This window comes from Genypterus blacodes, unplaced genomic scaffold (assembly GCF_046128005.1).
Source record: "Genypterus blacodes isolate CSIRO-AG114 ecotype Tasmania unplaced genomic scaffold, CSIRO-AGI_Gbla_v1 ptg000354l_1, whole genome shotgun sequence".
NCBI classification, from domain to species: domain Eukaryota; kingdom Metazoa; phylum Chordata; class Actinopteri; order Ophidiiformes; family Ophidiidae; genus Genypterus; species Genypterus blacodes.
Window position 1 is genome coordinate 70,541 of NW_027467138.1, and position 12,945 is coordinate 83,485.

Consider the following 12,945-nt stretch of genomic DNA (forward strand, 5'->3'; position numbering starts at 1 on the left):
CACACACACACACACACACACAGACACAGCTGCTGCTCCAGTTGTTGCCAGGTTCCGTGCTCTTTATACATTTAAAGCCAATAGATGATAATAATAATTGTGTTCATGACTCACAGATGTTACTCAGTGTGTTTATACAGTATATGACGTCATATACACACTTTAAGTTTGCGTGTTTATGTCATTTGATTTCCTTATGTGACCGTTCAGATGTCGTACTTGTGAGAAAAGTGAGACTGAAAAGTAAAAGGACTCCGACTTCAAAATAATGGCGTTAAACGCTCGCCTGGTTGAATCCTCAAACTGTGATGTTTCCCAGAGCACAAAGTGACGTCGTGCTCTTCATCGTTGATTGAATGTCGAGGTTTGGTCTTCTCTGACTGCCGGTTGAAGCTGTAAGTTATTCACAACACGGGCGTTATTGTGAAAGGTTTACCCGGAAGTGTCGGTTAAACGCTTTGTCGCGCTTGCTGTGAGTCAGGGCTGCTCAGCATGGACTCGGGACTCGCGTCCAACTTTCTAAAGCAGATTCGTGCTCAGGAAAACGCGTTAATCAGCGAACGAATCTCCGTTTGGCGCTCCGGGGGAAAGAAGAGATGCTCTTAGGAAACCCTCTGCGGACTTGTTGCGTCAGCTGGCGGTGAAGCAGCCGGAGGAGGATCAACACAACAAGGTAGAGACAAAGTGAGCAGAGCCGCTCCGCCGTGATTTGACGGCTCGACTCAAAGACCGAGCTCCTCTGCTGTTAAAGTGTTAAGCTCTTATCTTTTCTCCAGCTCCTCTGCGTTCTGAGTTATTCTCTGCTGTTATGTTGCAACGCTGCAGCCACAAACAGAGAAGCTCTCAGGTCCGGGGCTATTTTTACTCTGTTCGTGTTGTTTTAGTGAACTAAAGTCTCCGTCCGGTGCGGCTTCGCTTGAAACTTCAGCATGAGTTCACTTGTTTCGAGCGGATAAAAGCTAAATCATAGTTTTAAACAGGAACTTCCGTTTGTAACCCGGTGGTTCTCAAACTGCGTTACGGGTAAAGGTTGTGGTACTGTAGACGCCCCCTGGTGGCAGGCTGGGAAATCTCAGCAGTAAATCACACCCAAGATCATTTATGGAAATGTTTTAGCGTCGTTATTCACAAAAGAAATAGTCTTTATTATGACTTTGTTTGAAAAAGTGATGTTGTTGTTGTGTTCCAGCTCTCTCTCACACACACACACACACACACACACACACACACACACACACACACACACAGAGTGTACCAGGTGGGTCACAGTAATCTTACACACTCTTCTAATTCTCAGTGTCAGTACTGCACGCATGCACACACAAGCTGAAGACTTCAAACAGTGCAGATCAACCAGGGTCAAAGGGCAACATCATCCCTGTAATTTACATTGATTGATTGATGGATTGACGTCTGGGCTGACAGAATTCCTTGCACGTTGTCATCCATGGAGGAAGATGCAGCGGTGACTTTGTAATCAGCTGTGACCTCTCGTGTGTGCGATCGTCCCTCCAGCAGCTGGAGCGGCGGCTCAGATGTTTGTGTGTCTGAAAGGCCCCGCCCCCTTAAGGGATGGCTGCTGACCAGAGGAGACGCAGACGGACATGTGTTCTCCTTTCACTTTAAACCTGAGGCATGAGGCACACACACCTGTCTGAGGCACACACATCTGTCTGAGGCACAACATGGGGGTGGGCACATGCCGCCTGACTCCGCCCACTTCATACTGCGATTGGCTGCAATTGTGGCAAGGCGTGACCATGAGGGAGGGGCCACGTCTCTCCCTCCTCACGCGCCCCGTTTCCTGTCTGCTCTCCATAGAGACCAGCACCGCTTCCCCCCGTGACCTCATCCATCACAGAGAGAAGACGAGGAGGAAGAGCATGTTTATAAAAGCATGGATCCAAAGGGAAGACTTAAAAGATTAGAAAGGGAAGGAAACAAACAAGAGATGGAACTAAGATAGAAGTGTACACACACACATACACACACACACACACACACACTCAGCTCTGCAGCACGGCTCTAAGCGTGTGCGGTGTCCACACAGAGCGTGGTTGAAGGTGTTGCTCCAAACAGGATGTGCTGTTGTTGTAACTGCACATTGTTCCTTTATTGACTCTCTGCATGCAGATTAACAATAAGCGATGTGATGAGACGGCAACAAAGGCCGTCTAGGTGGGAGGGGTCACCGCGACGCAGAACCGGCCTGTCAGTGCCGTATACACACACACACACACACACACACACACACACACACACACACTGTGGTCCAGTCTGCTGAGCCTGTTCCTGTCCTGTTTAAAGCCTCTGGAGCCTCTCAGGTTGCTCAGCTGAAGCGTCCTGATGAAGGCGAGTGTGTAGATGTGTTTGTTTTCCCTGCAGCTGTTTCCTCTTCTGTCTCCTCACTCTTACCGCTCCGTCAGCTCGCTCAGAATTCCTTCTTCTGTCTCTAAAGGCGGTGAAGGTTGAACAGGAATGTCGGGCGGCCGTGCCTCCTTGTAATCTTGATGTGTGGAGATAACGGCTCACACTTTCACTTCTGCTTCCTGGGTGCAGCAGAGGATCAGAGGCTTCAGGGGGAAACGCCCGGCCTGCTAACACGCCTCAGTACACGCGAGTTGTATGATGATGGTCTACTGCTGGAGTAGATTGTGTCGTAGGAGGTCACGTGACCCGTGTTGAAATGGAGGCGGAGCCATGACTGATTCCTATGTAGCAGATCGGCTGGTGCCTTCATGGACTCGCTGTTCTGACGTGATCACAAGACATGGAAACATGCAGGTGGAGGCAGGAAGCTGTGATGAAGCTGTGATGAAGGTGAAGGTGTGATGAAGGTGAAGCTGTGATGAAGGTGAAGGTGTGATGAAGCTGTGATGAAGGTGAAGCTGTGATGAAGGTGAAGGTGTGATGAAGGTGTGATGAAGCTGTGATGAAGGTGAAGCTGTGATGAAGGTGAAGGTGTGATGAAGCTGTGATGAAGGTGAAGGTGTGATGAAGCTGTGATGAAGGTGAAGCTGTGATGAAGGTGTGATGAAGCTGTGATGAAGGTGTGATGAAGCTGTGATGAAGGTGAAGGTGTGATGAAGCTGTGATGAAGGTGAGGGTGTGATGAAGCTGTGATGAAGGTGTTTCCACGCCTCAGTCACTCAGCCTGGCTTCACATTCAGGCGTATTTCTGATGACTCATCACCTTCATCACGGTGCCAGAGGTGAAACCAAGCTGACCTGTCAATCACCTGCAGAAGCCTGCATATCAGGGCGCAGCTCCATGAGAGTTCAGGTTAAAGGAGTCAGCTTCTCCTCTTCATCCCTGCCTGCTCCTCTCCCAGGGGAGGTGGGGGGGGGCTGCAGTAGCGGCAAAAGACATTTCCTGTAGCGTCGACTCGGAACAATAACACCAAGACCCCAAACAGGTTCAGAGGGAGGAGCTGCTGTTCCTTTCCTTTTTCTTCTCTGGTTGGGAATCAAACACTCGAGCGTTGAGTTCGTCAAGCACACACGTTTATTTATAGACCTCTGTTATCTCACATCTCTCTCTGTGTAAGGCTAAAGCACACCCCAACACAACCACACACACACACACACACCCTCTTTCCCCTCATCCCGCTCCCTCTGTGTCACACACACACACACACACACACATACACACACACAGCAATAAGCAGTGGTATGCGGGGGCTAACCAGCGTTGGATGTTTTAGTGTTGAGTCATACATGGCCTCTCTGTCTGCCTCCATGTCTTCTGCACCGTGTGTGTGTGTGTGTGTGTGTGTGTGTGTGTGTGTGTGTGTGTGTGTGTGTGTGTGTGTGTGTGTGTGTGTGTGTGTGTGTGTGTGTGTGTGTGTGTGTGTGTGTGTGTGTGTGTGTGTGTGTGTGTGTGTGTGTGTGTGTGTGTGTGTTGCCGTGTAGCTCCTGGTTGATCTTTTCTTACATGACAAATCCATGTCCCATTATCAGCTTGTTGATCTGTGAGCCGGCGTGTTCATGCTTCAGGTTCCTCTGTAGGAAGCAGAGAGCAGTGAGACAGTTAGCGAGCAGGCAGACATTCTTGTGGCTCAGACGCATGGGAGTGACGTGTTTGGGATCGGGGCGGGTGAAGGAAGGGAAGAGCACAGTGAGTAACCGGTGTCAGGACGGGAAAGTTTTACTGCCTTCTTCTCTCTCAAAGTCCTGGAGTCGCCCAAGACCTGAACCCAGCCTGCAGGGGAGGAAGTGAACATGTGACGGTTGAGAACATTCAGACATGAGTGACGGTCCTGAGCTTCACCTCTGAAGCTCCAATCCACAGAATAACAAAGCTCTAAAACTCACAAACTCCCTCTTTTAACTTCCGTCTCCACTGAAGGCGTTTCCATGACGTCATCGTTCTTTCAGCTGCTGTCAAAGTCACCGTCTGGTCGACAACACGACAAAGTGACGCCGACGAGAGAGTTCACATGCTACAAGACCAGAGCTCCGTCACGTTCATGTTTACAGTTACGCTGAAGTACAAACAATGTTACAACTAAAATAAAATGTTTTAGGCCAGCTACCAGGCTACCAGGCCACAAGGCTACCAGGCTACCAGGCCACAAGGCTACCAGGCCACAAGGCTACCAGGCCACAAGGCTACCAGGCTACCAGGCCACAAGGCTACCAGGCTACCAAGCCACAAGGCTACCAGGCCACAAGGCTACCAGGCTACCAGGCCACAAGGCTACCAGGCCACAAGGCTACCAGGCCACAAGGCTACCAGGCTACCAGGCCACAAGGCTACCAGGCTACCAAGCCACAAGGCTACCAGGCCACAAGGCTACCAGGCCCTCAGGCTACCAGGCTAACAGGCTACCAGGCCACAAGGCTACCAGGCCACCAGGCTACCAGGCTACCAGGCCACAAGGCTACCAGGCCACAAGGCTACTAGTAGCTTTGTGAACTGAAAGAAGAGAATAAATTCCTCTTTATTAAGACCAGCAGATGAAGAAATAAAAGCTTTGTAATGCAAACTTCAGAACTTATTTGAAGTCCAGCACACAGCTGTGTTGGACAGGGCTGTCCCACATGTTAGGCTCAGCTGTCAGGCTCAGGTTCTCACCAGGAGCTTTGTTTGTTGCATAAGAACTCTCATCATGAGAAAAACCCCCAGAAATGAATGCAGAATCTCTCTGGCAGCCAAAGTCATCAATCTTTAACCGGAGGACTGGAATGATTGATCTAAGGCTTTGGTGCCTAGCAACAGTGTTTTGTATGACAACACTTCTAGTGGCCTCAGGAATGGAGTAGACTCCTTCAGGAGTCACAAGGAGATGAAAGTGTGACTCATCTTCTGTTGCTCTCTGTCAGATAAGAGAAGACGTCTGCACGTTCAGTCACATGGAGTCAGGATGAGTCTGCATCTTTACAGCTGCCTGCGTCTTCGCCTCATTTGGAAAAGACATGACCTCTCGTGTCCTCTCGTGTCCTCTCGTGTCCTCTCGTGTCATTTCCTCTTGTGTCGTGTCTTCTCGTTTCCTCTCGTGTCCTCTGGTGTCCCCTCGTGTCCTTTTGTGTCCTCTAGTGTGTTTCCACTTGTCAGGTAGTTGCAGTCTCCCCTCCCTTCAGTCTAAGGAGGCGTTGCTGTGTGGAGGTCGTCCTCATCCCCATGAGCGTGTTGATGTTTCAGTGTGTGTGTGTGTGTGTGTGTGGAGGAGTGTGAGGCTCTATCAGCTGTTATCTTCTCTCCTGGTCATAATTGCGTGAGCGTCTCCTCAGAGCGTCTCAGGGTGCTGAGCCATTTCCTACAGGAAGGAGAATAATCACATCCCTGTGGAATTTGGTGTGTGTGTGATTAAGATAGCATCTGAAACGGCCTGGGATATCTCCACATCTCACACACATTCTGTAAAGTGTGTGTGTCCACAAGGCGTGGAGTCTGGAGAAGATCGTCTGGAGCGCCGGCCGCCATTCTTTAATTACAAGACACCCTGGAAACTTCCCACCGCTCCCCTGGTGGAAGGACGCCAGCGCTTCAGGCTGAACGTGAGCAGAAACACACACACACCTCCTCCAGATCGTGTGTGTGTGTTCTATAGAACTTCATCAGTTCATTCAAACAGCTGTCCATGATGCTGATCCTCAGGAAGTCCAGAGTGTTCTGCTTTAGAACATGTCACACAAACACAACACAACACAGACACACACTCTGTCTGACTGCTGCGCTGCAGAGGTGAGGCGGCGTCTGCTCCTGTGGGATCACGGGTACGTTGGGTCGGACCGGTCAGTCGTGTCACACAGCGGCACACACTGACATGTTGGAAACGAGCCATCATGATCAGCCGCTGACATCGCACAACCTTTCCACCACCGTCCTACATTATCGCCATAGTAACCAGGAGTGTAAGGACCGCGTGGTTGTGATCGGTCAGTCGGCTGCAGGTCAGCATGCAGGCGCAGCTCTGAGTCTGGGGCTGTAAACCAACACGCCGCTGTGTTGGGATAAGAGCAGAGCCTCTGCCACTTCACATGTGCAGCCGGTGGAAGAGAAGGACAGCAGCTCAGTGTCCCTCAGTGTGCAGCTCAGTGCAGCAGAGGAGAACTGGATTGGCGCTTTGGAGACCTCCCTGTCTCACTGTCTCTCCCTGTCTCCCTGTCTCACTGTCTCTCCCTGTTTCTCCCTCTCCCTCTCTCCCTGTCTCTTCCTCTCTCCCTCTCTCCCTGTCTCACTGTCTCTTCCTCTCTCCCTGTCTCTCCCTCTCTCCCTGTCTCCCTGTCTCCCTCTCCCTCTCTCCCTGTCTCCCTCCCTCCCTGTCTCCCTGTCTCTCCCTCTCTTCCTCTCTCCCTCTCTTACTCTCTCCCTCTCTCCCTCTCTCCCTGTCTCCATGTCTCCCTGTCTCCCTCTCCCTCTCTCCCTGTCGCCCTCTCTCCCTGTCTCCCTGTCTCTCCCTGTCTCTCTCTTCCTCTCTCCCACTAGAGAGAGAGAGAGGGAGAGCGAGCGAGCATCTAAACATATAAGGGGGCGAGTACGTGTGTATGTGTGTGTGCGGGCAGGGACAACAGTATGCTGCAGGTGGGCGTTGTGCTTCACTTCCTGCCGTTGACACACACACACACTCACACATTCAAATTACGTGTGTGTGTGTGTGTGTGTGTGTGTCGTATTGCGCTGAGGCAGAAACAAACTGTTACAAAATGCAAAGCAAGGAGCGTTTCGGCTTCCTGTTACACACACACACACACACACACACACACGGCGCTCGCCACAACGAGACGCCATGATGTTTATGAAGTTTATGAGACAGTGAAGCATCACTCTGATTATTGTTATTATTATTATTTCATTGTTGGAGGTGATATTGTTCCTTAAGGTAGCTTGTGTGTGTAATCTAGTGTGTGTGTGTGTGAGAGTGTGTGAGATCTTGTGAGACTCCTCTGTTTTCCTGCCACTTCCTGTTTCCTGCCTATGAATGGTCCAACCACATCACTGCATGTAGAGCAGCGGGGTCGTGACCCCGTATGAGCGTCTGTGAAGTCACGCTCGTTACAACGGGATGGGAACAGAGAGTCAGTCAGCCTGGGCTCCTTTCATCTACACACACACACACACACACACACACACACCCTCCAGCATCTCCATGAGCTTGTGTTCCTGCCGTCCTCAGCGGTTCTATAAAGTTCTAATAAAGGCACTTTATTACTGGACTGTCAGTCATGTGGGGTGAAGGGGAGTGTTGGGTCTGAGGAGGAGGAGGAGGAGGAGGAAGAGGAGGAAGTCACTAGGATGTTCTTCTCTAGACCACACACTCCACAGTCCTACACACTGATGCTGGCTCAGTCTTCAGTGTTTCATGATGAAGATGGAGGACAGCTCTGATGTCATCGCTACTAAACAAAGCCATGAACTGAAAACTTATAAGTGTCACAAGTTGCACTGTTGTTGTGTTGTGTTGTGTTGTGTTGTGTTGTGTTGTTGCTGCCAGCAGCTCATGTGACCTCAGTGCAGTGTGTGATGTCATTCTTGTCTCTAAACCTCTCACTGAGTGTGTGAGCTGTCAGATCCTGACTGATCACTTCTGTCTCCTTTGTTCCAGAGCCATGAAGCTGAACCCCCAGCAGGCTCCACTCTATGTAAGTACCTGATCACATGTTCTCCTCTCACTACCTGATCACATGTTCTCCTCTCAGCCGGGCCCTCAGAGGTCATGGGGTCAGAACAGCAGAACATCTCCCTCTGAGGCCAGGCGATGCGTTCAGGTTCAATCATGACCGATGAAATCCATCCACAGCGTTTTGAGATGCAACAGACAAACAGACACGTCGGAACATGTGTGAGGTCACCGAGGGTCGACCCCTTCAGGCTCCACTGAGGCTCCACTGAGGCTCCACCACTCTACTCAGGCTCAGGCTCATTTTTCCCCCATTTCCCATTAAATATCAGACCTGGAGTTGACAGCAGCCTCATTCCCAGGATTCCCTCGTCTGAAACTCAAACATGAGCTGAGAACATTTCACAAACTCATCAGGTTCAAACAAACGGGCCGCCGCTCTGACAGCTTTAGGATTTGTCAGGAATGCAGGAGAGAGAGAGAGAGAGAGAGAGAGAGAGAGAGAGAGAGAGAGAGAGAGAGAGAGAGAAGAGAGAGAGAGAGAGAGAGAGAGAGAGAGAGAGAGAGAGAGAGAGAGAGAGAGAGAGAGAGAGAGAGAGAGAGAGAGAGAGAGAGAGAGAGAGAGAGAGAGAGAGAGAGAGAGAGAGAGAGAGAGAGAGAGGCTGTACATCTAAACATATAAGGGGGCTTCTGTGTGTGTGTTGTTGTGAAACATTCCTTTGTGCTATTGTTAGTGTGTGTGTGTGTGTGTGTGGCCGTTAACTGCACGCTCAGCAGGAAGCGTCTGTGTGTTGTGTCATGTTTCATAGAGGGGCGGAGCTCCAATAAAAGGAAATCAGCTGAACATGGAGCAGAACACAAACACACGTGTGTGTCTGTGGCCTCCGGCTCTCTGAGCTTCACAAATACAACAACATGGAACCTTATAGATCCCTGCTGTGCCCTGATTGGCTGTGAGCCTTAGAGTCGAACCTGTGGAGTCAAAGATGTTTCCAACATTATTTTGAAATCCAGGCGATCTTATTCTTCTGCCTTATTGGAAGAACAGGATGGATGTGTGTGTGTGTGTGTGTGTGTGTGTGTGTGTGTGTGTGTGTGTGTGTGTGTGTGTGTGTGTGTGTGTGTGTGTGTGTGTGCGTGTGCGTGTGCGTGTGTGTGCGTGTGCGTGCGTGTGCGTGTGCGTGTGTGTCCCACCTGTCAGCTTGAGCTCTCTGACCTCTGTCCTCATGGCGGTGTTTACATGCTCAGGATCAGCTGACTTGTTCTGGGGAAACAGCAAATACCACAGAGAAGTAAAGAGGAGAGGTCAGAGGTCAAAGAGCCAACAAATCTGAGCTTTCAAATGATTGACTGAATGAGTTAGACCTGGATTCAATGCTTTGTTTCTCTAATTATAAGTAAAATTTGAATAAAATAAAACACTTAAACCTCCTCTGGCCCTTGACCTCCTCTGGCTCCTTGACCTCCTCTGTCTCATATCAGCCTCAACCTGTTGAGTTCTGCTACAATTCCGTTTCCATGGTTGCAAACATTAGGATTGATTGAGACACACACACACACACACACACACACACACACACACACAGGGAGCAGCTCTTAGATAAGGCGTGATGGCTGTCATGTCCCTCGTGTCCAGCAGGCGGCAGCATGACACCAATAATATAAATGTAAATGAACTACATGTGTTGTGCTGCGAGTCAGATGCTGCAGCTTGTGCTCATGTTGGTAACCGTGTGTGTGCAGGGCGAGTGTGTGCTGACCGTACAGCTGGACGATGAAGACGTGGGTCCTGCTGAGGGCCACAAAGATGAAGAGGCGGCCCAGTTTTATCTTCTGTTCTCAGGATCCAGGCAAAGACATCTGAGTACCACGCTACGGGTCGGCCATGTGGCTCTGCAGGCTGTGTGTCCAGGTAGGGAGCACACACACACTCACACACTCACACACACACACACACACACACACACACACACACACACACACACACACACACACACACACACACACACAGCATGCACAGAGGTGTGTGTGTGTGTGTGTTGACGTGTCTCTGTCTCTGTAGCCCATGACGTGTGTGAGCCGGTCCTGGTGACCTTGTTTCTCTCTGGACCCGGTGGTTCCATGGATCGGCGCTCACAGGGAGAACTTCTGCTACGTACAGGTAAGAGTGCGTCCATGCGTCTGTCTCTGTCTGTATGAATGTGACGTTGTTGTTAGTTTGGATGACATCACTGCTGTAAGTTGTTTTGTTGGATGACATCATTGTCAGTGTGATGACATCACATCATAAATTGTAAGCTGTATGACATCATGTGGTTCTGTACTTAACCATGTGAAGCGTGTGTGTCCTGTAGGACCTGGCGTTGGACATGGCCCACTTCCTGCTCGACAACACGGCGCCACAGGAAGCTCTGCTGCTGGACGACGAACAGGTGTGTGTGTGTGTGTGTGTGTGTGTGTGTGTGTGTGTGTGTGTGTGTGTGTGTGTGTGTGTGTGTGTGTGTGTGTGTGTGTGTGTGTGTGTGTGTGTGTGTGTGTGTGTGTGTGTGTGTGTGTGTGTGTGTGTGTGCAAGGAGGATCAATCAAACTAATAATCAATGAGAGGGATGATGATGGCTCTGTGAAGCAGCTGGAGGGTTCTAATCTAAACTGTGTGTGTGTGTGTGTGTGTGTGTGTGTCTTAGATTCCGTTGAGAGAGTGCGAGCGATTGGACGACAGCCTGGCTTTGGCCCTGAAGCACCTGAGCCTGCAGCGCCAACCTCCCCCCGACCACACACACACACACACAGACCAGGCAGGCACACACACACGCAGCTCACAGCTGGGCCGCAGAGACGGTGAGTTCATGTTCAACCTCAACCTGCTGTATGATTGATATTTAGCTATGTTATAGAAAATATATTAGAATAAAGAAGTGAGCGTGTGAACAGCTGCACCACAGTGCCCCCTGGTGGAGAGACGGGGGAGAGCTGCAGCCCAGAGACAGCAACGCCTCAGAGAAAGACTTAAACATTCCCATTCTCTCTCTCTCTCTCTCTCTCTCTCTCTCTCTCTCTCTCTCTCTCTGTCTCTCTCTCTCTCTCTCTCCTTCTCTCACTCTCTCTCCTTCTCTCTCTCTTTCGCTCTCTCTCTCTCTTTCGCTCTCTCCCTCTCTCTCTCTCTCTCTCTCTCATTCTCACTCTCTCTCCTTCTCTCTTTCGCTCTCTCTCTCTCTCCCTCGCTCTCTTTCGCTCTCTCTCTCCCTCTCTCTCTCTCATTCTCACTCTCTCTCTCATTCTCACTCTTCGCTCTCTCTCGCTCACCCCCTCCCTCTCCCTCTCTATCTCTCACTCTCACTCTCTCTCACTCTCTCTCTCTCATTCTCACTCTCTCTCTTTCTCTCTCTCTTTCGCTCATTCTCTCTCTCTCCCTCTCTCTCTTTCTCTCTCTCTTTCGCTCTCTCTCTCTCTCTCATTCTCACTCTCTCTCCTTCTCTCTCTCTTTCGCTCTCCCTCTCTCCCTCTCCCTCTCTCCATCTCTTTCTCTCTCTCCCTCTCTCCCTCTCTCTCTTTCGCTCTCTCTCCCTCTCTTTCTCTCTCTCTTTCGCTCTCTTTCGCTCACTCTCTCTCTTTCGCTCTCTCTCTCTCATTCTCACTCTCTCTCCTTCTATCTCTCTTTCGCTCTCTCTCTCTCCCTCTCTCCCTCTCCCTCTTTCTCTCTCTCTCCCTCTCTCCCCTCTCTCTCTCTCATTCTCACTCTCTCTCCTTCTCTCTCTCTTTCGCTCTCTCTCTCTCTCCCTCTCCCTCTCTCCATCTCTTTCTCTCTCTCCCTCTCTCCCTCTCTCTCTCTCTCTCTTTCTCTCTCTCTTTTGCCCTCTCTCTCGCTCACTGTCACTCTCTCTCCCTCCCCCTCCCTCCCTCTCTCTCTGTCTCTCTCCCCCTCCCTCTCGTTCTCTCTCTCTCGTCCAGGTCTGTCAGATTGCCAGCAGCTCTCCAGGCTGCTCCACTTGGCAGCCGGTCACGGTTTGAGGAAGGTGGCGTTGTTCCTCCTGCAGCAGCCAGGAGGGAGGGCGGCGCTGAGGCTGACAAACGCTGAGGGCCAAAGGCCTGCGTGTCTGGCAGAGAGCAGAGGACACCAGCAGCTGTTTGAGCTCCTCACATGGTGAGTGCTTCATGATGGAGCCGCTGAGTTTGGGTCTTGTGGGTCTTGCGTTTATGTTTCATCATATTTATTATCTCCAACTTCTATTTCTGCACCCTGACCTTTCCTGTAGCCCCAAAGTTTACTCTAAACATACACAGCACGTCCACCTGAAGATAGTTCCTCTTCCTCAATCTAAGAGGCAGATTTCTATGAAACCATTCTACATCCTGATGACTTTATGAGGTCCAAACATCCTCACGAGCTGCTCACTGGCTCTGCTGGAGGAACACTCAGGTGTGACTGCAGGCACAGATGCTGTCATACAGGTTTAACACGCATGCAGTGGAGATGCTGAGTTAGAGAGAGAGAGAGAGAGAGAGAGAGAGAGATCTTAAATGTTGTTGTGTGTCTCTTTGTGTATTTGATGAGTTGTTGTGCTGACAGATCCATAGTTCGTCTCTCAGCCGGGTGTGAACACACAAACACAACAAATGAGCTGATTCTAGTTTCTGTGGTCATGCTGTCACTATGAAGACAAACCTGTTTGGAACATGTGTGTGTGTGTGCTGCTGTCTTGACAGTTTGTAACTCTCCTTCATGTAGCAACGTGCTTGTCAGTAATGGAGCTCTTTCTTCGACACTTAGAGAAGTCGGCGTAAAGTAAACTGGAGTGTCAGTTTGCTGCTCAGCGGCTCAGCTGATCCTGGCTGGAGGTGTGGGTGTGTGTGGGGCGGGCGTGGTGAGAGACTGGCTGTCAGC

General features: G+C 50.5%; 1 protein-coding gene across 1 annotated transcript in view; it reads left to right on the forward strand.

Moving 5' to 3' along the window:
- Nucleotides 1-442: 442 nt before the first annotated feature.
- LOC142988935 (uncharacterized) overlaps nt 443-12,945 on the forward strand; it is a 39,213-nt gene continuing 26,710 nt past the window's right edge. The window contains exons 1-8 of the mRNA XM_076138247.1: nt 443-673; nt 8,049-8,085; nt 9,807-9,975; nt 10,126-10,224; nt 10,418-10,435; nt 10,470-10,495; nt 10,748-10,901; nt 12,012-12,204. Coding sequence (XP_075994362.1) covers nt 8,053-8,085; nt 9,807-9,975; nt 10,126-10,224; nt 10,418-10,435; nt 10,470-10,495; nt 10,748-10,901; nt 12,012-12,204 — 692 coding nt within the window. The 5' untranslated portion in view covers nt 443-673; nt 8,049-8,052. The remainder of the gene's footprint in view (nt 674-8,048; nt 8,086-9,806; nt 9,976-10,125; nt 10,225-10,417; nt 10,436-10,469; nt 10,496-10,747; nt 10,902-12,011; nt 12,205-12,945) is intronic.